The 24758-nt window shown below is 36.8% G+C and overlaps 1 protein-coding gene across 1 annotated transcript in view; it reads right to left on the reverse strand.

Annotated features, from left to right (window-relative positions):
• Nucleotides 1-24758, reverse strand: part of LOC150080973 (protein APCDD1-like) — a 140462-nt gene that overhangs the window by 91416 nt on the left and 24288 nt on the right. The window contains exon 2 of the mRNA XM_090380869.1: nt 18085-18259. Within this exon, the coding sequence (XP_090236995.1) occupies nt 18085-18259 (175 nt within the window). The remainder of the gene's footprint in view (nt 1-18084; nt 18260-24758) is intronic.

Consider the following 24758-nt stretch of genomic DNA (forward strand, 5'->3'; position numbering starts at 1 on the left):
AACTGAGATCGGCTAAACACAACTCCGAGTGAAGAGGCCGTTAAGAATTTCTCCCATCACTGCAGAGGTCTGGGTTCGATTGGTGTAAAATGAGTGGATGACGGCGATGTAATGCCGACTAAGCCGATTGGAAGGACTGTAGCCAACAACAAACTGAATTTGCTACAAAATGTATAAATTTCATATTGTGAAGCAAATCATCATGCTTTTCTCTTGAACTTCAAACAAACAGCACTGCTTCCTGAGGAGAAATGTATTACTTGAAATTCGATAAATGCATTGCAAACAAACAGCAACAGATTCCATTCACACTTCACCTTTGGTTTTTCTGGGGGAAAATTCGAAAAATTGTTAAAAGATCTCGACGCCACAAATCTCCAGGTTCTGATGACATTTCTCCCCTTATACTTAAAATCTTTGGGGAACTCCAGGATTAACCCCCATTTTTTATTTTATTTATTTTTTTTTTTTATGCTATTCAATGTTGTTTTTCTTTCTGCATGAAAATTTTCCCAATTCCTGAAAACGGTAACGAATACCTCCCGGTTATCGCCTATTGCACTTACCTCAACTCTTTTAAAAGTGATAGAGAAATCAATTAACCTTCAACTCTTCATCCTGAAATTTTCATCTGATTAATGACCATCAATTTGGATTTGTAAAATCTAGGGAAACTTAAGAAGTTACTCTTGACATCAAGGCTTTTTTGATAGTAGTTGCATAAAGTATTATTGTGGGACACAGAGCGAAACGGAAGCCAGAATAAACAATGGTAACCTTCATCAGTCAATGAAGATTACCATAATAACCGAAAGCTTTTGTATGTATTTAATATATGTGTGTTTTACAATTAGTATTAAACTTGTCATTGTTTATTCTGGCTTCCGTTTCGCTCTGTGTCACACAATAATCCACAATAATGAATCCAGAGCGCACAGGCCTTTTTAATCATAATTGATTAAAAGGGGGTTTCCCCTCTTACGGTCTTCTTCCGATTTTTACAGTTGGACAGCCAGTTTCTTCTGGTCGTTCACTGCATGTGATGGTAGATAGCCCGCTGTGTGCCAACTTCAATTAAAATTGTTGTTTCCCAAAGTTCTGTACTTTCACCTATTCTTTTCCTTCTGTATATTAATGATCTCCTCTCATTGCCTGAAAATTCTAATCATTAGTTTCGCTGATGATGGTACACTACACTCCTTTTTGTAATTCGGCAAATCTTGCTCTATACCAGGTATGGGTAACCTTTCCTAGTTCGGAGGCCAAATTATCATTCTGTCTCCAAGTCAAGGGCCGGACCAAATTATTAAATAAAATTAATTAATATTAAATGAATTAAAACAAGTTGCTACTTCATATTTCATTTATTTATAATATAATGCTTTGGTATAAAACTCTACATAAATTTTATAATATAATGAACGACATAACAATTTAATGTGAAGATTGGCCTTGTACTTGAACTACGAGACTATCAATATTGACGTTAATATTACTTAAGGATAATCGCATAGAATTTGAGGTTTTCGTCCGTTATTCTTGTCCGAATTTTTAATTTATTGTATTTCATCCTCGAAAAAATTGTTCACACATATGTGCTGCCGAAAAGACAAATGATTTTTCTTGAAAAGGCGCGTAAATTTGTATATTTTTCTTCCATCAAATAAATTTTATAAAAATCCGTCAAAGCAATGTTGTTAAATTGTGATTTTAGCACTAAATCCGCCTGAAGCTTAATAAGTCCCATCTGTAAGTTTTCTGGCACATTGTTTACATCAGCATCCATCGGACGAGCGAATGTGGAGTCTGTTTTGGAAGTCGGCAAACCTTGTATCAAATTGCTCTATTAGTGCCTTCAATTCTTCTTCATAACAATTATAAGGGATATTTTTATGAGTTGCTAGAGTAGGAAAATTATAACAAAAAGCTTTGACATGTCCATGCAGTTCATGAACAAGTTGCAAAAACAAGGACAATTGGTTCATGAACCAATTGTCCTTGTTTTTGCAACTTGAGATTCAGTTCGTTTAGGTATCCGGTGACAGCTACAAGAAATGCTAAATCACACACCCGCTCATCATCTTTTACTTGGTTAATTATGTTCCTTTTATGTCCATAAAATCTGCAATGTCTTGTCTCAGATCATAAAATCGTTTTAACATTTTACCTTTACTCAACCACCTCACTTCACAATAATAAGACACACCTTCATAATCCGAAAAAAAGGTCTGCCAAATACTCCTTAAATTGGTGGTGATTAAGTGCACGTGACTTAATAAAGTTAATACTGGCTACTACAACTTTCAGCAGCATCCGTAGCCGAGTGGTCAGGAGCGGACGCTCTTTGAGTAGACCGGGGTTCAAGCCCCTGACTGCTAAATACGGTCGATCTGCCAACCCGCACTGGACCAGCGTGGCAGATTATGGTCCATTTCCCTTAGCATGAATTGTTGAGGAGGCTTCCATCCTGCAGTGGGTTGATAATGGCTGCAGTTAACTTTTAAATACAACTTCCATAACATTTGTGAATTTAATCGATTTTGTTGGTGGATAATGCAGTGAAAATTTGTTAAATTTTCCTGATGGAGCTGTAGTTCTATTGCTCTTTCATGAACTATTCCAATAAATCCCTTCCGTGAACCAATTATTGCAGGAGCTCCATCAGTGCACATGCCAGATAGTGAACTCCATTTAAGCCCAAATCTCTCGAAGACTGTTGACTGTTTCAAATATAAATAAATTTTCTGTTTATACTCCGGGACGACCAAACGGTCAGAGGAGTTCACAAGATAGACAGATTACAAGAAACAGCACCGTATTCAGTAGTCCGGGCTTGAACACCGGTCACTCAAGGCACGTGTACTTATGCACCCGCGCGCCTGACCACTAGGCTACGGCTTACCGATAGTTGTTCCTTTTAACGGCCGAAGCGCCAATAATTCTTCTGTGATGTTGAAATACGCATCAACTCCTCGAAGAAATACAGTATTGCTAGTTGTGCTGTATCGGAGGCATCGGTGCTGTCATCCAAAGCAATTGAAAATGCTTTCAATCTAGCAATCTTCTCTTTTAAACTTTTTTTTTGATATCATCAGCCATAATTTCTATCCGTCGGACAACAGTACGTCTCGACAAACGAATATTCTCGAAGTCTTTTTTCTTTTCAGGACATATTATACTTGCAACATCCAGCAGACATTCTTTGATAAATTCTCCTTCACTAAATGACTTAGAATGTTTAGCGATTTTTTCGCTTACCACAAAGCTGGCTTTGATAATGCTGTGGTGCTGCGTTCTTTGCTTGTTGAACATTTTCTGCTGGATATCCAAGTTCTTCTTCAACTTCTGTATTTCATCTTTTCGTAGTTGTCCGTCAATTTTTTGGTGATCCGCATGTCTCGAAGTAAAGTGTCTCTTCAAGTTGTATTCTTTGTTGACAGATACGGATTCCTTGCACAGCAAACATACAGGAAATCCTTTATTCAGAATAAAATAATAATCCTCCATCCAGTTGTCTTGAAATTGACGATTCTCTGCATCTACTTTTTTTTTTTTTTTGACATAACCCCTGACATTGTCCCAAATTTATAAGCGATATTCAGAACTGTCAAACTGTCTTCTACACCGCAGGCACTGAACAGAACACAACATCAACGCAGGCACCGAACAGAACACAACATCAACGCAGGCACCGAACTGACACGTTGTTAACACGTTCACACACGCCGCTAGTCAAGGTGAGAAAGAGACCTTGGTGGAAGAAAACATGGTGTGTTCTGCGCAAGTCATATGACGTCAGCTTACTGTGAGTTAGTAGAACACACCATGTTTTCTTCCACCATGAATCAGACAAACTTCGCTGAAATAGATTAGGGCCGGATCAAAAGAAGTAGAGACTCGGATACGGCCTGCGGGTTTCCCATATGTGCTCTATACAAACAGCTGCAACTTCTCGAATATCTTTGATCAGTTACTTAAATGTAGATATTCATAAGATTTTCCAGTGAAAAGAAACTCAGTTAATTTCAATCCTTCTACAATCATCCAATCCTGTATATAGTTTCCACAAAAAAAAAAAAAAAAAAAAACCTCGCAGCAAGTGTACATCTTCGATTCACTGAACTAACTTTTTCTCTTCTCTATTTATCTCGTCTATGAGACAACCCTATCAATCAAACGTCAACAGAGCCACCTTCTCAAGCCGCAAACGGTTCTGCGTATTATAGGTTCGGATGACTTTCGTATTTGGGTATCACCACAAAAGATACGGCCGTTTCAACGGTTCCTCCCCCCCCCCCACCTCAGTGGGTTACTAGGTATATCAGCGAAGGATCTGAAAACTCAATGTTAAAATATCGCCACAATATGAGAAATGTGTACAGGGTGTAATATTTAAAGCAAATAAATTTAGATCAAAGCTTCAGACATATCAGAACTAAACAGCAACCTTATTGTGCAATCTCTCTCTCTCTCTCTCTCTCTCTCTCTCTCTCTCTCTCTCTCTCTCTCTCTCTCTCATATAATAAACTATTTGCGATCTCTCGCTTTTAAAATTACTCCACTCAACTGTTTTTTAATACTGTACTTATTTCATTCTGGATTTTTAATAAAACTTAAAATGAAACAAGCATTTCACATAAATCTTCTGCGATTCAATAAAATAAAACAAATAATAAGCACGTACAGCTACTGCGTTAAGCATTTCCTAATCTTAGGAATGCTTTATTTTATTTCTATCTCCAATTGATCTTAATCCAGCATAAATACGCTATTAAAGATGGAAACGTTTGACATTTTTCTACGTAAGTCAATTTGAAAGTTATTTCAGATGTTATTCAATGTTTCTCAAACTTCTCCCAATTTCTGGAGAATTCCCAAGTGGGAATATTCCTCTAATCAAACAAATTACTGCATCCCAATAGAACGAAATGTGTACTCATCTCATTATAGAATGAATGTATATCTTCGTTTTAGGACTGAAATCCTAACCAAGATCATGTAAACTGTGCGAGGTCCCCAAGACTATTTTTCTGTATTTCGAACTTCATCCCTTCACCTCTTTCATCGCTCATAGAGGTGCATTGAATATTTGATTAAGAAGAAAAAAAAGATAAAATAAAAGATGGTAATCTCTCGAGAGAGGTGTCATGTAAGCTGGATAATTAAAATAAATAAGGAACCTCTTTATTATAACTCTCATCTCACGCCCTCTAATCTGTAGTGAACACTTTACATTGAAACTCCGCCTGCGAAAAAGGGAGGGGGAAGAAGGGCAGAATTATCTCTTAATCACGGCTGCCGACAAATGTTTACCGAGGCTTGTGTCCTATCACCTCTTTCTCACAAATGTTCAATAGACGAACGGAACTGCGAACGTTCGTCTCTTTTCCGAGATACAGCATAAACAATAGTCTCGTTAACAAGGCGGAGAGAGTTAATTAAAAGCGAAGAGCCGCGATTTGCTCCAGCCTCATCGGGGACTGCAGGGATGCGAAAGATAAATTTGAGTATGCTAAATCTCATGGTCGGAAAAATGAGAAACAGTTTCAGTTCGACAATAAATTGTCGCAAAGTTACAGTTGTTGCTGCTAGTATGGCTGTTTAACGGCACAAAGAGCTACTAGGGCCAACTTTCGCCCATCTAAAGATTGCTTCTGAAGCAGCAAAGTTAAAGTGCCAAAATATGACTAATAATATCCTGTCCTAACAATGATGGTTAAGATTCAGATAAAAAGAACAGATGGATTTCACTATTATTCAAACTACAGAAAATAAAACACAAATTCGTCCTTATAAAGCCGCGTAAGTTTTTTTTTTTTTTTTTTTTTTTTTTTGAGTTAATTGCTTTAGATATGGACAGGGAAAATTCTCAACCATGCTTTTTTTTCCTCCCCCACCCACAAGATTATGCAACAAAAAAGAGTAAAAGAAAGATTATACGTGTAATTACTGTGACACCTTGAGCACTCGGTTATAATCGCATACAAGTCGTCTAATCATTAAAAGTTTACTGGTTGTTTCAAAATGGCCAGTATTACCCATTGGTTGTCAATTCAATTCATTCCAGCGAGTTACTAATTCTCGACTCTAGGGCATTTCAGATTGACAACCGCAGAACAAATTAAGTTGTGGGGGAAATAAGCTTCAAAATCAAAATCTTGAAGCTTACTTCCCCCACAACTGAATTTTTTTTATTTATTAAAAATAATTTTAATTTAAAAATTTTATTAATTTTTATTTTTGTATTATTTCATCAGATTCATTTCAGGGATGTCGGACTCACAAATATACGTATATGCTATCCAACCAAAAAATAGTGATGCATTGATAACTATGAATAAAAAATGCATTTATTCAAAGAAATTAACGCATAGCATATTGGCCCACATTCGGCCGTAATGGCTGCTTCAATGTATCATCGTGGAAGCCTTCTGACTAATTTCTGGCAGAAAGTTGATGAAGAGGGCTATCCTTAAGCCTTGCCCTAATTCTGCTTTCCAACTCATCCTAAAGATATTCGACTGAGTTCAGGTCAGTACTAGGTGCCGATCAATACGATATTCTTAAGTTATTCTCATCAATCCATGATTCAATTTATAATTCTTGCTTATAAATGATCCAATTTATAATTCTTGCTTTGGGACATGGAACGTTGTCGTTTTGGAAAGTGTAATTGACGATTCCATAAAATTATCGTAATGTTGAACTCACAGAATTGTTAACACATCAATATAGACCTAGTCCATACCACAAGAAACACCCCCGACCACAACAGCTTCTAACTACAAAGTTGGGACAACACACTCAGGTAGAACTCGTTCAGCACGCATCTTCCAAAACACATACAAAAAGTCTTCCAGATTTTGGATGTGCTTTGTTTGGTTCATGGAAGAATGTAGGGCAACTCGTCGCTTCACAGGAATACTGATCAATAGCCCAATTTCGGTATGTTTTGTGTCATTTCAATAATGGTGAGCATTTCTTTTTGTTATCAGTCTTGTTGAGCTACAGCTCTTCTTTGCAAATTCATGACGCGCAGTTCTCTACTTACAGCAAAACTGTAAGTAGAGAACTGCGGCTCGCAGCTCCAAACCGAGATTCTCTAGGAGTGTCAGATGAGGTAACTAGCCACCCCGAGGAAGGTTTATTCCTCTCAATCAGTGTTTTACTGATTTTCTTGAACTTACATTTCTTCAAGTTGCCGACTTTGAATTTTATTTATTTATTTTTATTTTTTTTTTTTATTTCTAGGAAATAGCATGCAGAGATATTTTTCCACATGGCATCCGGCGCCTCCGTAGCCAGGTGGGAAGGAACAGCAGTGCGTAGCACACGCTTCTTGATTAGACCGGGGTTCGAGCCCGTCACCACCAAATACGGGGGATGCGGAAAGGTCAAGGAATGACCACCGCATATCCCGGAGCAATATGGCCTTAGTTGCTAATGATCCTAAAAAAAAAAACCAAATAACAAATAAATCCATATGGCATCCAACTATCATAGCCGTCCACTGGCTCTTTCGATGTGCTCACCGTTTGACGTATGTTAGTATTAGACACGTCGTGCAAGGAAGCCAACGTGCTTTGTTTTGTGGCAAAAAAATTAAAAAAAGCACATAAGAAAATATAAATTATGCCCTGCCCTCTTTCTCCAAACTGTCAGTCTTAATCACCTGCGGAGGCAACTTGTTACAGTAATCAACAACTCGCTAGCTAAAAGAAAACTTACTACAATCTAGTCTAAACCTCTTCCCCTGTAGTTAAAATTCCTCCTTCATTCATTTTTACTAATCTCTCTCAGAGCCATATAAACCTTAATCACGCCCCCTCTAAGGTACCTGGTTGCCAATCTCTATAGCCCATATAATCGAAGTCTTACCTCGTACGGTCAGCCCTTTGTCGATCTCACCATGCAGGTTGGCCGTCTTTGGAACTTTTTAAGAAGCTCAATTTTTTTTTTTTTTTTTTCAGATGAGGTCTCTATACTTGGGCACAATATTCCAAATTGTGGTCTTATAATTGCTTTACGCAGTGGGATTATGACCTCCAATCTCTACAGGATATTGTTCTATAAATCATCAATATGACACCATGGGTTTCCCTGGCTGCCTGTTTACATTGTTTAGAAAACAATACCTACTAGCATCATAAGTCTCAAATTCCTTTCTTCCTCTACTGTTTTTAATTCAACAGCACCATGTGAATAAGTTATTTTGGTGGTTGTTATTCTGCAAGTATAAGAACTTGCATATTTCTACATTAAAACATAGCTACCACTTTTCTGACCATTTCTGAAGCCTGTTCAAATCAACCTGAAGGAGCGCTGTTTGGCACTGATCATTAACAACTTTTCTCAATCTTTATGTAGCCTGCAAGTTTTCACATCACGCCATTTATCCCTTTGTCGATATCGTTTATGAAAATTAGAAAAAAATATTACTGGTCCTACAACCAATCCTTGGGGACCCACTTCTGACTTTACACCAATTTGAAGAATACTCATCACAACCAGCTGCGTTTTGCCCTGCGATCCATCTTAAAATCGTTCCAGTAATCTCAACATGTTCTAGCTTATACAATAAGCTCTCATGCGGGAATAAGTAAAATGCCTTGCTAAAATCCAAATAAACTATGTCGAAATTATTCCCTAAATTTAGGTCATGAGTGACAGCGTCAAAATAGCTTACTAGGTTAGTTAAACCTAATTTTCTCTAACAAAACCATGTTTCGTATCCTTTAAAACGCCATGTCTACCTAAATGTCCCTAGATTGTACTCTTAATCACTGCCTCTAAGATTTTCCCTACCATATGTTTTTCAAAGTTATTTCGAAAAACATAATAGTTGTAATACACAGTATTACTATTATGTGAACATAACAGTAAATGGTAATACTTAAAGGGGATATACTAATGTAAAATTTAAATAAAATTTATAGCTTATATGAACCTTTATTGGTAATGGCATTGATGCAAGAAAGCAAGCTCATACACAGCATGAGCCAAAAAAAAAAAAAAAAAAAAAAAAAAAACGAACAGTAGCCATTTCACCTGTCCATCCCCTAGTTCTTCCTTGAAATTATTCAAATTTCTCACCTCTACAACACCAGATGGACATTTGTCCCAACAGCCAACCACCCTCTGGCTGAAGACAAATTTCCATACATCCTTAATTTGAATTTACCAGTCCCATATGGGTGCGATCTGAACAAGAGGAAGGATTCCATCAGTACTGAGCTTACGCAATCCATTCAAGCCCTTTAACACTTTAATCAGATCTCCTTGCAGGTGCCTAATCTCCAGACGCTGCAATTTGCAAAACGGAAGCCTTCTGTTAAGGGCACACTTTTGCTCTCCTCACCAATTTCGTTGTTCTTCTATGCACCCGTTCCAACAGATCCGTGTCCTTCCTAAAATTAAGCTTCCGGATCTGTATGCAGTACTCAGAATATGGCCTGACCATTGTCTTATACAAAGGGATAATCACCTCTATCTCTGCTAGCAAAATTCCTGTATATCACTGACAAAACCCCATGAACTTTCCTAGCAGTCTGTCTGCACTGCTCAGAGAATTTCACATCAGACGGCACAATTACCCCCCCCCAGGTCTTTTTCATTCAACAGTGCCCCGTTAATCTGAGATTACTGCTCTCCATATGAAGAAACTTGTAATTGTCAATATTAAACTTGAATTGCCACTTCTCAGCACATCTGTCCAGTTACTTTGATTAACTATCTTGCCAACCTTCGTACCATCTGCAAAATTATACATTAAGCCACACACACACAAAACAAAAAAAAAAAAAAAACAACACAGCACTAAACCCTAGTGGACTCCGCTAATAATGCAAGATGAGCAGTCCCCCATTGATAATCTCTCTCTCTCTCTCTCTCTCTCTCTCTCTCTCTCTCTCTCTCTCTCTCTCTCTCTAAAAAGCTTTCTGAAATCTAAGCACGTGATGTCAAAATTATTTTATATATCCAGTTCCACTGTTGCTAAGTCATAGTATCCAATCAGAGTGGTCCGACAAAGCAGCCCTCTTAACAAATCATGCTGTGAATGCAGTATTAACAGCATTCGTGTCTAGATGTTTCTGCATTACTTCTTTAACCACCGACTCAGTCATTTTCTCTATAACAGAAATCAACCTAACAGGTCTGTAATTACGGTTTCCTTTTGAACCCCTGTGTGTACTGAAGTTACATTTGTACATCTCCAGTCCATTGGGACTTCACCTGAATCCAGAGATGCTCTTATAATTATCGCTAACGTTTGGTTACCACTTTTGCTGCCTCATTTAATATAACTGCATAGATCCTACCCAGTCGACGGTTTATTATTATTTTACGTTTAGCTTCAAAAATGTCTCCTTCACATTCCTCTCAGGTATCGCAAAATCATTATGCTCCCCACCAGAATTTGACTCACTTCTGGTATCCCCATGTCTAAAAATTCCTCATGTGTGAATGCAGATGAAAAATACCCATTGAGTTAAAATTACGTGGACATCACGTGCACTTGTAATAATGATTTTGCGGAATCAGAAAGGCGATCCCAAAGATCAAACTAGCTACATTATACATAAACAATGTTTCTAACAAATAAGGAAACAGTTTACATAAAAAAGAAAAAGAAAAAAAAAAAAAGCCTATACTCGCTTTAGTAGTTTCTTGGCACAGATTTCATTGGTCATTTTTCTTGAGCTAAACAGATAAATCGACCATATAATACCTGCAATTTACAATCTCTCTGAGAAATCGATAAATAACATTCCCTGGATAGTCTCCACATCAACATTCGACCTTCTAATCTGAAGACGATAAATTAACTGTCACTCCATGCGACCTGTTTCACTGTTCCGTGGTCTAAGAACGATGAACTAAGGTATCACTGAAAGAAAAGACGGTCTCGCGGTTTGTTGATTGTATGCGACTCTTGGGCATCAGCTCTAACGTGAAACCCACCGTGCGACCTGGTAAGGATCTTAGATGCATTTACGGCCACTTCAAAGTACTGTTTTCCAAGGACGTCGCTCGGTTCGCTTTCATTTTGTTCAGGAATCAGCAGTAATTACCATCAGTTTTTTTTTTTTTTTTTTTTTTTTTACTGTGTCAACACACGCCTACATTTCCTTTATTCTTCCATTTTTACTACATCCGCTATGGTCGATTTCTGAAGTTAAAACGTGTGATTGTAACACGCTTTAATTTCAGTGAACCCCTTTCGAACCCCCCCTCTTCCCCGCAGTGGCGGACCTGGCGGTATGGTAGTTCCATCACTGCTATGACATGAGTGTTTGATTGACGTTTTCGTATTAAATGAGATAGTCAAATTGTGTACTAGCTTGTACTTCATTTTGGACTCCAACCGGAACGCTTATAGTTGTAATCCATGCAACCTAACTCGTTCGGAATGGGGCAATACTTTTATAGAAAAAAAATATATATGAAAAATACCCAAACAATGTACGATAACCTTAATTAAAGCGTAATCAAGAGCATGTTTTTTACTAAGGACTCTTTGGCTCAGAATTAACATCTATATTTCGTTAATTGATGATCAACGTTTCTATTGCGGAATCAGAAAGTTTCCGTTTATGTTAATTTTGCCACCTTTTTCCCACTTTATTTGTAAAACTTTATAATTCTTTTGAAGTTATTTTGTGTGTTTCAGAAAATCTTTAGTAGAGCAACATATACTAAAGTGCAAAGGAAAAGACAGTCAGTGAACCATGTTCACTTTCTCCAAAAGAGATTTTAGTTGCTTCAAGGGGAAAGGGGGGGTAAAATCTGATAAAAGCGATTCCACCACTTTAAATACCAGGACGACCCCGGTTTAAAAGAGGTTCATGAAGTTTTATTATTCCAATGTGATGCACTTTGATAATACGAACGGTGCAGCGTGTAAATGAAATGTTATCTTTTCCATCTGAAAGGAGGATGGTAGAGGGAAAGTTAATGTAGCTCATCGGTGACTTAGGGTACAACCGATGATCCTTTTAACGGCATCTCGTTCCCGTTCCTATCACCAGACTTTACAACCTGATGAAGGATATTAAATAGCCCCCTCGCTTCGTCCGAATCTCAGTCCTTCTCTGTTTATTTAAGGCCAAAAACGCGCACACTAAGCACCCTCATCTCCGGCCGTAACGTCACAATCGAGTAATGGGGCTAGAGTCCTTTAAATCATTTCGCACTTCACTTGACAGCAAGTGAACGCTTCAAACCACCCTGATATTCGCAGTCAAAACAATAGTCTCCCACGAGAGGAGGTCGTTGAGGGGTGCCTCAACTTTGTTGGAGATGTGGAGGGCTTAGAAAAAGAAAGAGAAGTGAATACAAGCGTGATTTGAAGCTTTACAGAAACAAACGGGTAGAAATTTCAAATTAATAAAAATAAAGAAAGATTATAAAAATGTAATCATTTCATAATTACAGTATATAAAAATATATACTGTAATTAATAAAAATTAGGGAGGTTTTATAATTTTCCGAGTACTCCAGCAACTCACAGTACTTATGGCGAAATACTTGTGGAACTATGAAAATTATGAATACTAACCACAGTCTGTCAAAGCGAAGCAATCACTCGATCATTATTAACCGTTCCTGGCTTCAAGTTTTTATTTGGACGAGTTTGTCAAGCGTATAGAAACCAAACCCTACCAAAATGGATTGACCTTAAGAAATAATTTTCATAAGAGTACACTGATAAAAATGTAATTTTCCAGAATGACAATACAGCATTTCGACATTCACAGATAAAACCGCAATTCGTGCGAAAAAAAAATCCCGAAAATGTATATTTGCTGGTGTTCTCAAAAATTAAAGACTCGTTTTTAATGGTTTTTAAATTAAGCGACACAACGATAGTGCGGTAGGCTAGTATTTAGTTTGACAATTCTTTCTTTTAATGACACTGCATCGTACATGAACAATGATGTACCTTCTAGTTGATGACAAAAATTAACTCTTATGTACAGCTTACGCTTCGTACAAAATTGTAAACCAATTTTATAATTTGTATCCAAATGTGGACAAACTGGTGACCAATGGAAAACAGATCATCCTTGATCAAGTCACCAACGAAAAACAGATGATTTTTCAGAACTCGCTTTCTGAAATCAGTTGGTGACTACTGCCACCAATACTCGCTGGATAGGCTCGGGAATGTGAAGTGATAGATACAGCGATGCACTATTCATAGAGTTTTGGATCACTGGATTTTCATCCGTTTTTTTTTTTTTTCTTGTGAGCGCATCGGCTTCTGTGACCATAATGCACCTCCCAAGGTTTTCGCACTACTCTGATCCAAGCCCGAGGCGGGATTCGAACCCGCGACCTTTGGATTGCCAGGTAAGCACCATACCCACCCGGCTAGCCCGGTCGGCTTCATCTGTTGTTAATGAACTGCCTCCTCAATTTCAGTATTACAGGAAACGTTGATGATTACTACCGAATTGGAGGGAGAAAAGAAGTCAATAAAAGTGACTTAGGAGTACTCGGGAAACAGGCACTCCAACTAGTTTTAAATTTATGTTATTTCCATTGAAGACAGCAGCTCACTCTTCACTCCTAATTCATTCTTGTATGCGGTGAAAAGGATCTGTTGCATTATCAACCTAGCTCGGCAGTACCATAATGCTCCCCTGAAGTTATAGTGCGTTCTCCAATTCTTCAAATTGAAAAAAAAAGGGGGGGGGAAGAAATGAACGCGAGCATCGAGTTCATTTTCTGCTGTACAAATTCTGTCTCCATTTAAAGTAACCAATGTTCGATGACAGAAACAGATCCATTAAAGTGCTCGTCAATGAAAAAAGGTTGGAGTCTAGTCCTGAACGAGTACAAGTAGGGTAATATCCTTTCCATCGGACAGAAGGAGTTTACCGTTGGTTGCGAATGATGCCCATTTACGTTGCAATTATTTATTTCGAGAATATAGTATTTTCTTGTAATTTTGTTAATCATGCACAAGCAGGCTAATTGCATGTTCCTCGGTAATTTCATTGATATAAAAACCTTCGCAATAGTGAACTTTGCCTGCATAATCTGAGATTCCACTCAACTTTTGGAAAGGGAATCGCAGCCCAAATAACAGTAGGAATGCATTTGCATAAAAGGTTAAAACTTCTTTGGTTTATGGTGCAGATCGCCATTATACACAAATTTAATTCTTCGTGAAACACAAAATGTTAATACTGAAAACAGAAGGATGGAGAGTTAACGTTAACCCCTGAACTAAGGCCAATTATTGTGAGCACAGCAGAGCTCTAACGTTGCTGGATTTCTGTCGGCGTTTTCAAAAAGACACATAAATCGTACACTTCTTTCATCTCGTCCGCTGATCTCTGTAGCGTGCAGATATCTAAAACGTGTATTTTAATCTTCTATACGGTAACAGCCATCCTTTCTTTCGGCATCGCTGTTCCTATGTTTACATGCTGAAAAAAGTCTAAAATTAACTCCGTAGTATAGATTATGAAGATACTTCTACCGGTCTTATTATGTAGACATTATTATGTTACACGTGCACTACATACAGTAGTTAGGTGACTGAACTGTACAACAGGTCTCTGTGTGTGCGTGTGTGGGTGGGTGCGCGCGCGCTGTGGGTTACACTTTTTTTTTTTTTAGTTCCCTTCAATTTTACGCAAAAACATTTTTAAAAAAAAATGTCGATCACACTGAATACTTTCTCCCCGTTTCTGATACCATAAAACTTGCGAGAAGTACATAATTGAATTTCATAATACAATTTAACAATTAAATGAAAAAAAGAGTTAATACTATTCAAACTATCGGCGTGAATAGTGTAACTCTTACTTCCCCGCTACGCAGCCCAGCTATCCGTATACTCATAGAACATCGTAATATCATCTATCTTAACAAGTACGATATTAGTGAATGGTAGAAGTTATTTCTTCCTATATGAAGATAAGACATAATTCTTAGCAAATCATACTAAAAGATGTTACATAAAACAAATATTATTTCCCTTTCTCATTAATTTAGATTATGCATTTGCAAAATATAATTCAGAGTATTATCTCCAAGCTTTATATAGAAATTAAATAAAATATTATTATATTTATTTGGTATTAATTTTATGCCAATAAGAGATCCGGACCGCGATGAGTTACATCTTTTCTAATACGAACCTAATTTTCTGAACCATATTCTAGAGCAGGTGTTTCGCAACCTTTTTTTCAGATACGGACTACTTTTATATTTGAGATGAAAACCACGGACTACTGTTTGAGGTAGATGCTACGGACCACCAAAAAAAAAAAAAAGAAATAAATAAATATAATGATATGTAGTCGTACTTAACATGTTATAAGCATATTTGTATCCCATCACTGTTAATAGGATGTTGTTATCTACCGCAGAAAAGCAGTGTTTTACTCTCAACGTGTCAACACAAGGGTGTGCTTCCACTTTGTTAAGGGGTTCGTTAAAAAAAAAAAAAAAAAAAATCAGTTGAAGTTCATCCCCGATTAAAATTGTCTGCTACGTTTTATCAAACTAATTTATTTATTTATTATTTTTTTTTACGAGAAGTTTATGTGAGCTCCTCCAGCACACCTCTCTGTCAGCCACTAAATAATAGGAGAAGGGCGCATACATTCCGACTTGGAAACATAGAAACGCAATTTTTAAACATACTGATATCGTAGATGTGAATATAAGAAAACTGTTTTTTCTTATAAATCGCGCTGACTAACTCACAGAACTTAGTCAGTGGTTTTAACACACTGACCCAGAGGAACTGGAGAAACTTTTAGAGAGAATGGATGTGTGAAATTGTTTTTTTTTTCTTGCATCACATGCCTCCATTACTACTACTATTTCTTAGCATAAAGTTATGAATAAGAATTTTTCCCCTCTTCTCACATGCTGTTATGTCTAGAACCAGCGCTGTCTTTACGAGAAATTGAGTAGCCCTAGAAGTAACGATTATGAATTTATTAGTACGTGAAATATTTAAAAATTAAGTAAAAGCATTATCGGATTGTCATTGGGAATTACTATTTCTGAATTTTCTCAGCTAAAATGTATTTTAAATCAACATAAATATATAATTAAATTCTTTAAATGCCAATAATAAAGGTAGTAGTAACACGATAAAAAGAGTTAACTAGAGGGGTTAACAAAAGCATTTATATTACATTTGACAACCAAAATAAGAATTTTTGAAAATCAGGATTGCATTTTATTCAAAAATGCTATACGATTGGAGAAGCGGCTACACTAAAAGACTGGGTAAGTTTAACAATACAAATTAATTCTTCAGTCAAGAACGTTAACTTTATTTTCCGTAAAATTTCATAAAAATCAGCTTACTAGTTTGGCATGTATTAATTGTTAGACTGTACATAACAATATTAAATTGTTTTGTAGTCTACTAAAAATGCTTTGTGTTCAAGAATTGAATGTAACCGTCACCCTTTTAGCTGAACAGCTGTAAACGAAGAATTATTATTTTCAAGATATCTAGAAACGTATACCAAAGGAGAGTCTATATTTCAAGTTACTGAAAAGTTTTTTAAAGACAGGGAAATTCCACTTACAAATGTACTTGCTTGTGCAACGGATGGAGCAACATCAATGATTGGCCGTTACAAGGGTTTTATGGCTTATTTAAAAAATGCTGTGCCAAATATTATTACTGTTCATTGTGTCATTCACCGTCAGCATTTAGTTGAGAAAAAACTTGATGATCAACTGCACAAGTCTCTACAAACTGTTATTACTGCTATAAACAAAATTAAAGCACATTCTTTGAATGATCGTATATTTCGAAAGCTTTGTGATCAAAACAGTGAAGATTTTGAACGATTGCTATTTCACTCCAAGTTCGGTGGCTGTCAAAAGGCAACTGTCTCAACAGATTTTATAAACTCTTTGATACTGTTGTCGAGTTTTTTTGAAGAACAACGACCTTAGTAATGACCTCAAGAAAATGAAAACTGATATTGTTTATCTTGCAGATTTATTTACTAGATTCAACTCAATGAACTTACATTTACAAGGACAAGATGTAACTCGTATTAAGGAGAAAACTCAAATTTCAGCATTCATTTCAAAATTAAAGCTTTTTATGCGCAACGTAGGACGACGTGAATTGTATCAATTTCCAAATCTGTTGGAAATAGAGAAAAAAGAAAAAATTGCTGATGAAACTAACTTTTTGTAATCACCTAGAAATGTTGCACAGAGATATGCAGGAAAGGTTCGAAGATCTCCTTAATTTGAAAATTCTAGATTGGGTTATAAATCCTTTTTTAAATAATGACGATGGTGAACGTTTTGTAGAAGAAGAATTGATTGAGTTACAAAATGAAGTTTAACTGAAGCCAAAATTTCAAAATTCATATCAGGAATTTGGTTACAAAAGAAAATCCCTAACCATTTATCCTGCATTGTGGGGAATTGTAAAAAAATTACTTATTTCTTTTCCAACATCATATCTAGTCGAAACCGGTTTCAGTGCTGTATCTCAATTGCTGACAAAACAAAGAAATTGTCTGGATGTTGTTAAACGTGGCGATTTACGACTTCTACTTACAGATATTAAACCTAATATGGATAAGCTAATAAATCTCCACCAAGCTCATCCATCGCATTAAATATTAAAATATAATTAACTATTTCCATTAATATCATGACTTATTTATGCAATTAACTTTCATTTTTATGACTTAATTTAAGTGACTATAACTGACTTTATTTATGTAGTTGTAATTTTTTTTACGAAGTAGGAATAAAGTGCAGTAAATAGTTTTCTTTATAATTCACACACATACATGCAGGGCTGCATTTACGTTTTTGGAGGCAAACAGACAAATATTCATTTCAGTTATTTAGCTTCACTTTATATTGGTGGGCTAAAAAAAAGCTCTGGCGAGGGTTTTTTTTTTTTTTTTTTTTTAGGGGGGCGGTGATCCAAAAACGTTTGAGAAGCACTGTCCTAGATGACTGCGAGGACAACAGAATTATTTCGAGACAGCTTTTCAGAAAATAAAGAGAACACTAGTATTAATGAGATCGATATTTACATTTAAAAACTCATAACAAATAGCTTACCTTTCTGAAACCCACTTGCCTTTGATGTTCGGTGGAACAGAAGCAGTAACAGTTTGTTGATTGCGAGAAAACTCAGTTTTCCACTCTGAACACCGGGAGTGTTCTATATGCAAACCATTGGGATGATTATCCTCGTGTTGTCCTCGTGCTGTCTTTACGAGAAGCAGGAACACTGCTGTAGTAGAAAACGATATTAATGAATATAACGATATTAATGAATAATGAATGAATATATAATTAATATTAACGTGCTTGGCCTGCTGCTCGTGTCGTTATCCGTTACTGTTGGTGGTTAAAAACGTTTTTCAGTACATGTATAATCTTATTTTCTAAATTATTCTGATTCTTGAAATTTTTCAGATAATCGGTATGCTACGTACCAAACGTAAGGTAACTTTTGCGAACCAGGCTCGCAATTTCATTGTGTCAAGATTATTGAATAACTCAGGGGAGGTCCCCACGGACTGGAGATGTGCAAATGAATCCCCAATTCACAAAGGGGGATCGAAGGGTGACACGAGTAATTACAGACCAGTTAGTTTAACTTCTGTTCCGGGTAAAATAATGGAGTTACTGGTTAAAGATGCATTGCAGGATCATCTAGACAAGACTGCAGCAATAATTCAGACACAGCATGGGTTTGTTAAGGGAAAGTCTTGTCTCACAAATTTAATTGGATACACTGATCTGGTTACAAAGGAACTGGATGCAAAATATAATTTTGATATCATATATTTGGATTTCAGGAAAGCTTTTGACACTGTTGCGCATGGAAGACTGCTGTACAAATTGGAGCAGAATGGTATTAAAGGTAAGTTGCTACAATGGATAAAAGGATGGTCGAGTGGGAGAAGACAGAGGGTGGTAATCAATGGGTGTTGCTCTTCGTGGACTAATGTTATTAGTGGAGTCCCACAGGGTTCGGTGTTGGGTCCACTGTTGTTTTGTATATTCATCATGATATTGATGAAGGTATACCAGGCTTAGTGTCGAAGTTTGCAGATTATACAAAGGTTGGCAGGGTTGTTAATGACAGTAATGGCAGTGTGCTCCTGCAACAGGATCTAGAAAATTTGGACAGATGGGCTAAGAAGTGGCAACTGAAGTTTAACCTTGACAAATGAAAAATACTGCATATGAGTAGAAGTAACCCCAGAGAAACGTACCAACTGTGTGGTACTACACTTAAGGTGGTAGAAAATGAAAAAGACCTGGGAGTAATTGTGCAGTCAGATATGAAGTTTTCTGAGCAATGCAGACAGGCTGCCAGGGCAGGTCATGGGTTTTGTCAATGATATATAGGAATTTTGCTAGCAGGGAAAAGGAGGTGACTGTCCCTCTGTATAAGGCAATGGTCAGGCCAAGCTTTGAGTACTGCGTACAGGTCTGGAGGTCTCATTTTAGGAAGGATGTAGATATACTTGAGCGTGTACAGAGAAGGGCAACAAGTTTGGTAAGGGGAATGAAGGGATACTCTTACCAAGAGAGGGAGAGTTAAGTTCTGCAAATTGCAGTGGCTGGAAACTAGGCACCTGCGCAGTGATCTGATTGAGGTGTTGAATGGGTTGAGCACGCTGAATTCTGATGGGATCCTTCCACTTGTTCAGATTACGAACCTAAGGGGGCATAAATTCAAATTAAGAAAAGACAGATGTAGAATAGATGTGCGGAAATTTGCCTTTGGCCAGCGGGTGGTTAATTTCTGGAACAAACTTCATCTGTCGTTGTGGAAGTTGATAGGTTAAATAAATTTAAGGAGGAACTGAACAGGAATTTGGAGAGAATGGTGTGATTTTTTTTTTTTTTTTCTGATGCTGCATAAGCTCATACACTTGCTTTCTTGCATCACATGACAATACTACTACTGCTCATCAATATTTTTTCGAGTAAAAATAACATCAAAATAATTATTTTTCTAGTAATCCTAATATCACGAAGCGGAGGCAAATTGATATTCGTGAGAGAGCAGCAAAAGTCGAAGAAGGCTTTTACATAAATGGCTTTTACTTGCGCATTATAACTGGAACAATCTGGTCCACTCCTACCTTTTGGCTACCCGCCTTGAGCCACATCCTGCCAATAGATCTCCGAAGAATGTTCTCTCATCAGAGAATATAGAAAAATAATAGACAGCCCTGAACTACCAATAAATTTCGACATCCGAGACCTAAGGAATAAACAGGCTCAGTTCTAGACATCCACCAATCCTGATGGCAAAAATATTGCAACAAGCTAATTTCAACCTTCTGGATTGGAATTTTGTAAGCACCAAAGTGCTTACAAAAATTCTGTGTGTACTATATAAGCCATACGATAAATAATAACATAAACGAAAAACATTTTGATGTGTAAACATTGCAATTGTCGACTAAACTGGAAGAAGATGGAAAATCTAGACAAACATCAAAAGCGTTGATCATCTTAAGCGACTATCGAAACCTTCTATCAGCCACTCTCACAGTCGCCAGTTAACAATAACAGGAAGTTTAGGTGACAGGAAGCATGTGAAAGAGAACAAGTCCGTTTTTTATTCAAACACAGTATTAATGTGCTTGACGCAAACATTCCTCTGGAAAAATTGGATGATCCTGCAGTGCAACAATATTACAACAAATATTGTACAAGGTTCTGGGGATCTACCATGCGCGGACCGTTTAAGGACAGAATATTTGCCAATTTGCAGAGCAAATATTAAAGAAATCGGTTTTATTTATTTATGCCATCTTATGAACAGAAATTATATTTAGCATCTTGTAATTTTCTAGAGGCTGTGAATGCTACCATGTGTTGTCAAGCTATTTTCGACACCAAAAAGCGTATGATATTTCTTACACAAATGTGTTACGGCTTGTTTCTGATTCAGCGCCGTATATGATATCTTGCTTTAACAGTTTTAAGTTTTAACAGGGAATCAATTTTTATAATTATAGTGCTGGGCACACAAAATCAGTTAAGTTGAAAATATTTTTATGAAGGAATTAATCTCTCAATTAAGTAATAATCGAAATGAAATGGTAACTTTGAATTAAAGAAAAATGAAGTCAAAGTATATAAAATTTTTAGAAACATCTTATCCACATCTGCAAAATTATTATTTCCAAGCCCAGTCACTACACATTAGAAGTGAAAACCACTTCTAATGTGTAGTGACTGGGCTTGGATTCCATTATTTGATTTCTTCAAAAATTCTGATAGCATATATGGTACAACAGAAAAAATAAAATAATAATAGAAATATGAGTTGGATTCGTCACTAAGGACTGAATGTAAATATTTAAGTGAAATTTGTGATAAATTAATTTTTTTTATTAGATTCACTAGAAGGTTCTAATTATCCATGCGCTGTTCACTTATTGTGGACATTAGACTGTATTTTATGGATAATTAGACTATTTTCCCAGAATAAACGTCACAATTACAAAGTAATGTACAAGGGAAAAAAAAAATATTTACATTCTGAAGTCTGCGTTCTGAAGTTGCGAAATGCATTTCAAAATTAGATGCCCATTAAAAGGATCCAACAAACACAATCTATAAGGCTTTAAGTGAGCTGTTTAACCCTTCAACAGCTGGGATAAAATGCTCATTTAATGTAAAGCAAATATTGACATTTAGAAAAAATACATTTTTCCAACTTGACGAATATATTGAAGTGTACAAACACTTTTTTTTTTTTTAAATCAAATGATTTCTGACATTAAATGTGCCTCAAAACCTGATATTTTTCAGTTATTGTTGGCCACTAAAAAATAAAGTATGAAGAATTTGGAAACGCAGCAATTAAATCAATATGGTGCCCAGTCAATAGTGTTGAAGTGGAAAGACTTTAGCACATACAATTTAGTTGTAACTGATCGACGTACAAATTTAAATTTAGGATAGGTCTGACGTAGCCGAGTGGTCAGGAGCGTGATGCAGTAGCACGAGATTCAAGCCCGTGACTGCTAAATACAATTAGCGTTTGTATTGATGATTTATTGTGAACTCCACTGACCTGATGGTCGTGCAGGAGTATAAACAAGAAAGCTCCATTGAAACTTGTACGTTGTTTTGATTTAACTCGTGATTCATAATAAAAATGCTAATCATGCTAAAAACCGAAATTTTTTGCTCCAAAATGCTAAATTAAAAAAAAAAAAAAAGTTACTAAACACACGGGTCTCTAATTGTTATTACCATATCAGCAGAAGCGGCACTAGACTAGCTGCCAGCAACTGGCGAACCATACAATCAACATGATTTCTCCAAACCGCAAGGGCAGATATATGTGGAGTATTTTGGTAACCCCGAACACCGCCTAGTAGGTCTATATGGACGCTCTTCCCCTTGCATATAAGGCAAATTGACAAAATAATTTCTGTAAATAAATGTTGTTAACTAACATACATGCTTCTATTTATACAGTACATCTCGTATCTACCAAACAGAGAAAGTAATTATCCCTACGTGCCTTCTGGTTGTAGATACTTCTCGTCCCTGTTCATAAAATCTCCCGACTCCTCCAGATGAAATATGAAAAACGAGGCAGCCAAGTGATTAGAGCGGGAGAGCAATAGTACACACGTTTGTGTTCGCCGAGATTTGAGCACATGCAGCTAATACGATAATATCTTTGTATTCCCTATCTTGTAAACTCCTCTTGACTATATATGGTCATCCTGGAATACTAATTAATTATTTATTTACTTTATTAAACTGCCCATTAAAATCGCTACTCTGTAAATCAAATTCTTTGGAATGCCTAAAAGACATTCAGAAATAAAAGAACCTTGAAAAGCGTATCCCCTTTCTTCCCAGGAGCGCGTCGATGCAATGGCTAAGTTAATGATACCCCTCAACCCGATATCAGATCCACCGAAAACAGAGTTGATGTGTCACATTAACATTTTAATTCGCGACGTCAGACTCTAGCCTCCTGAAAATGTCCTCCCTAGTAATCAAGCCAAACTAGACTGACAGCAGTCAGTGAGCTCAAACTGCAGGCCATCTCTAATTACTAGGTTATCCAATAAAACAAGCCAAACCTCGACCTAATATTCTAATTTCCGCCACTTGGTATAACAGAAAAGGTAACCAAAATAAAAAGATTAAACTTCATCATTACAAACACTGTCTCACGCTTTTTTTTTTTTTTTTTTCTTTTTGACTGTTCTACAGGAGGCCACCAGATTAGCACGTGCAAGATAAGGTTACCTTTCTGCCGGAGGCTGCAGGCGGCTCGTCCTGTGCGAGAGACACGGTAATAGAATTACAGCGTTATTTCGTGATTGCACCTGTGACTGGGTAGCCTGCTCGGACAGCTGCTCCACCTGCGGCGGTTCTTAATGACATGAAGTATCGGCAGGTATTTGTAAAGGCGTGACATTCATTATTCTTTATATCGTACACTCATTACTGAAGCACACCAAGATATTCCCTACAAATCATTGCAAAAATTTCATTAATTCATTCTTTGACACTTTTTTCCTTTGGATCAATTTTTTATCGTTTCCAAAAAGGACGATTCAATTTTGGGAGAATTGCATGCTGTTAAAAACGCTATTGTATACATAAGGCACATCGCCATGCACAACACCCTTCACGGCTTCAAGTCAAGGATTAACCGCTGTTACACGGAAATAAGGTTGACTCATATTATATCCATTTTAACCATTGCATGATCGCAAGCACTCATATTATACTAATCCATTTTAACCTTTGCATGATCGCAAGCTTGAAACTCTAAACCACTATGCGAAACGAAATTTAATAAACATTTAGAACTAGAAGCTTCTGAAGATCTTGCCCTCACAATACTTAATTTAAGCAAGGTACTCAGCAAAATAACAGCGCAAGTCCTCTTCGGATTTTGAAACGTTACAGAAAAAAAAAAAAAAAAATGGTCGTTTATTATTTGCATGTCATGTAAAGTATCACCGTATCGTGATCACCGCGGTTTTGATGCTTTTATTAGTTTGTTTCTCACTATTGAAGAATGTGATTTTATGCATACAAAAGTATGCGTTTGTTTCACCCTGTGTGACATCTAATCGCTCCGTGAGGTCCAAAGTATGCTTGAATTCCTGATTCGATTTCCCATTTTCATAATTAGCAACACAGATCTTAAAGAATTTGAATATGTCGCAATTAATGCAAAAATCAAACAGGCACACAAAATGCTCGTCAGTATTTTGGAGAATATTCCTGGTGTGAACCAATTGTACCGAGCTATCCTTCAGGTTACTCCCAGCATGCGCGCGAAAGAAGTCTTCCCTGCTTAAACTTTCAACAGGATAACGAAGAGTGCTCCTATAAAACATCAAAATAAGTATTCAAGAGTGGCTGTAAACATTTTCACCAACCATAAGGTCTACAAGAAGTCGATTCATACCTTCCTCGTTAATCATAATACTCCTCCAGAATTGTACAAATGGTATCTAGGGGTTCGAATGCACTGTTGGGTTTGTCCCTCCCTTCCTTTTGTTATAACTATGTAACAACAATTTAAGAAACAGTTTGGTATCCTCACTTCTGGGTCGTGGTCCTGGTGCACCGCATTCGTTCTCGACTTGCATCGCCTAAAAATAAAAATAAATTTTCTGTTTATACTCCGGGACGAACACACGGTCAGAAGAGTTCACAAGGTAGAGAGAATACAAGAAACAGCACCTTATTCAGCAGTCACGGTCTTGAAC

This window comes from Mastigoproctus giganteus, chromosome 9, assembly GCF_048544385.1.
Source record: "Mastigoproctus giganteus isolate SK-2022 chromosome 9, ASM4854438v1, whole genome shotgun sequence".
Classification (NCBI taxonomy): Eukaryota; Metazoa; Arthropoda; class Arachnida; order Uropygi; family Thelyphonidae; genus Mastigoproctus; species Mastigoproctus giganteus.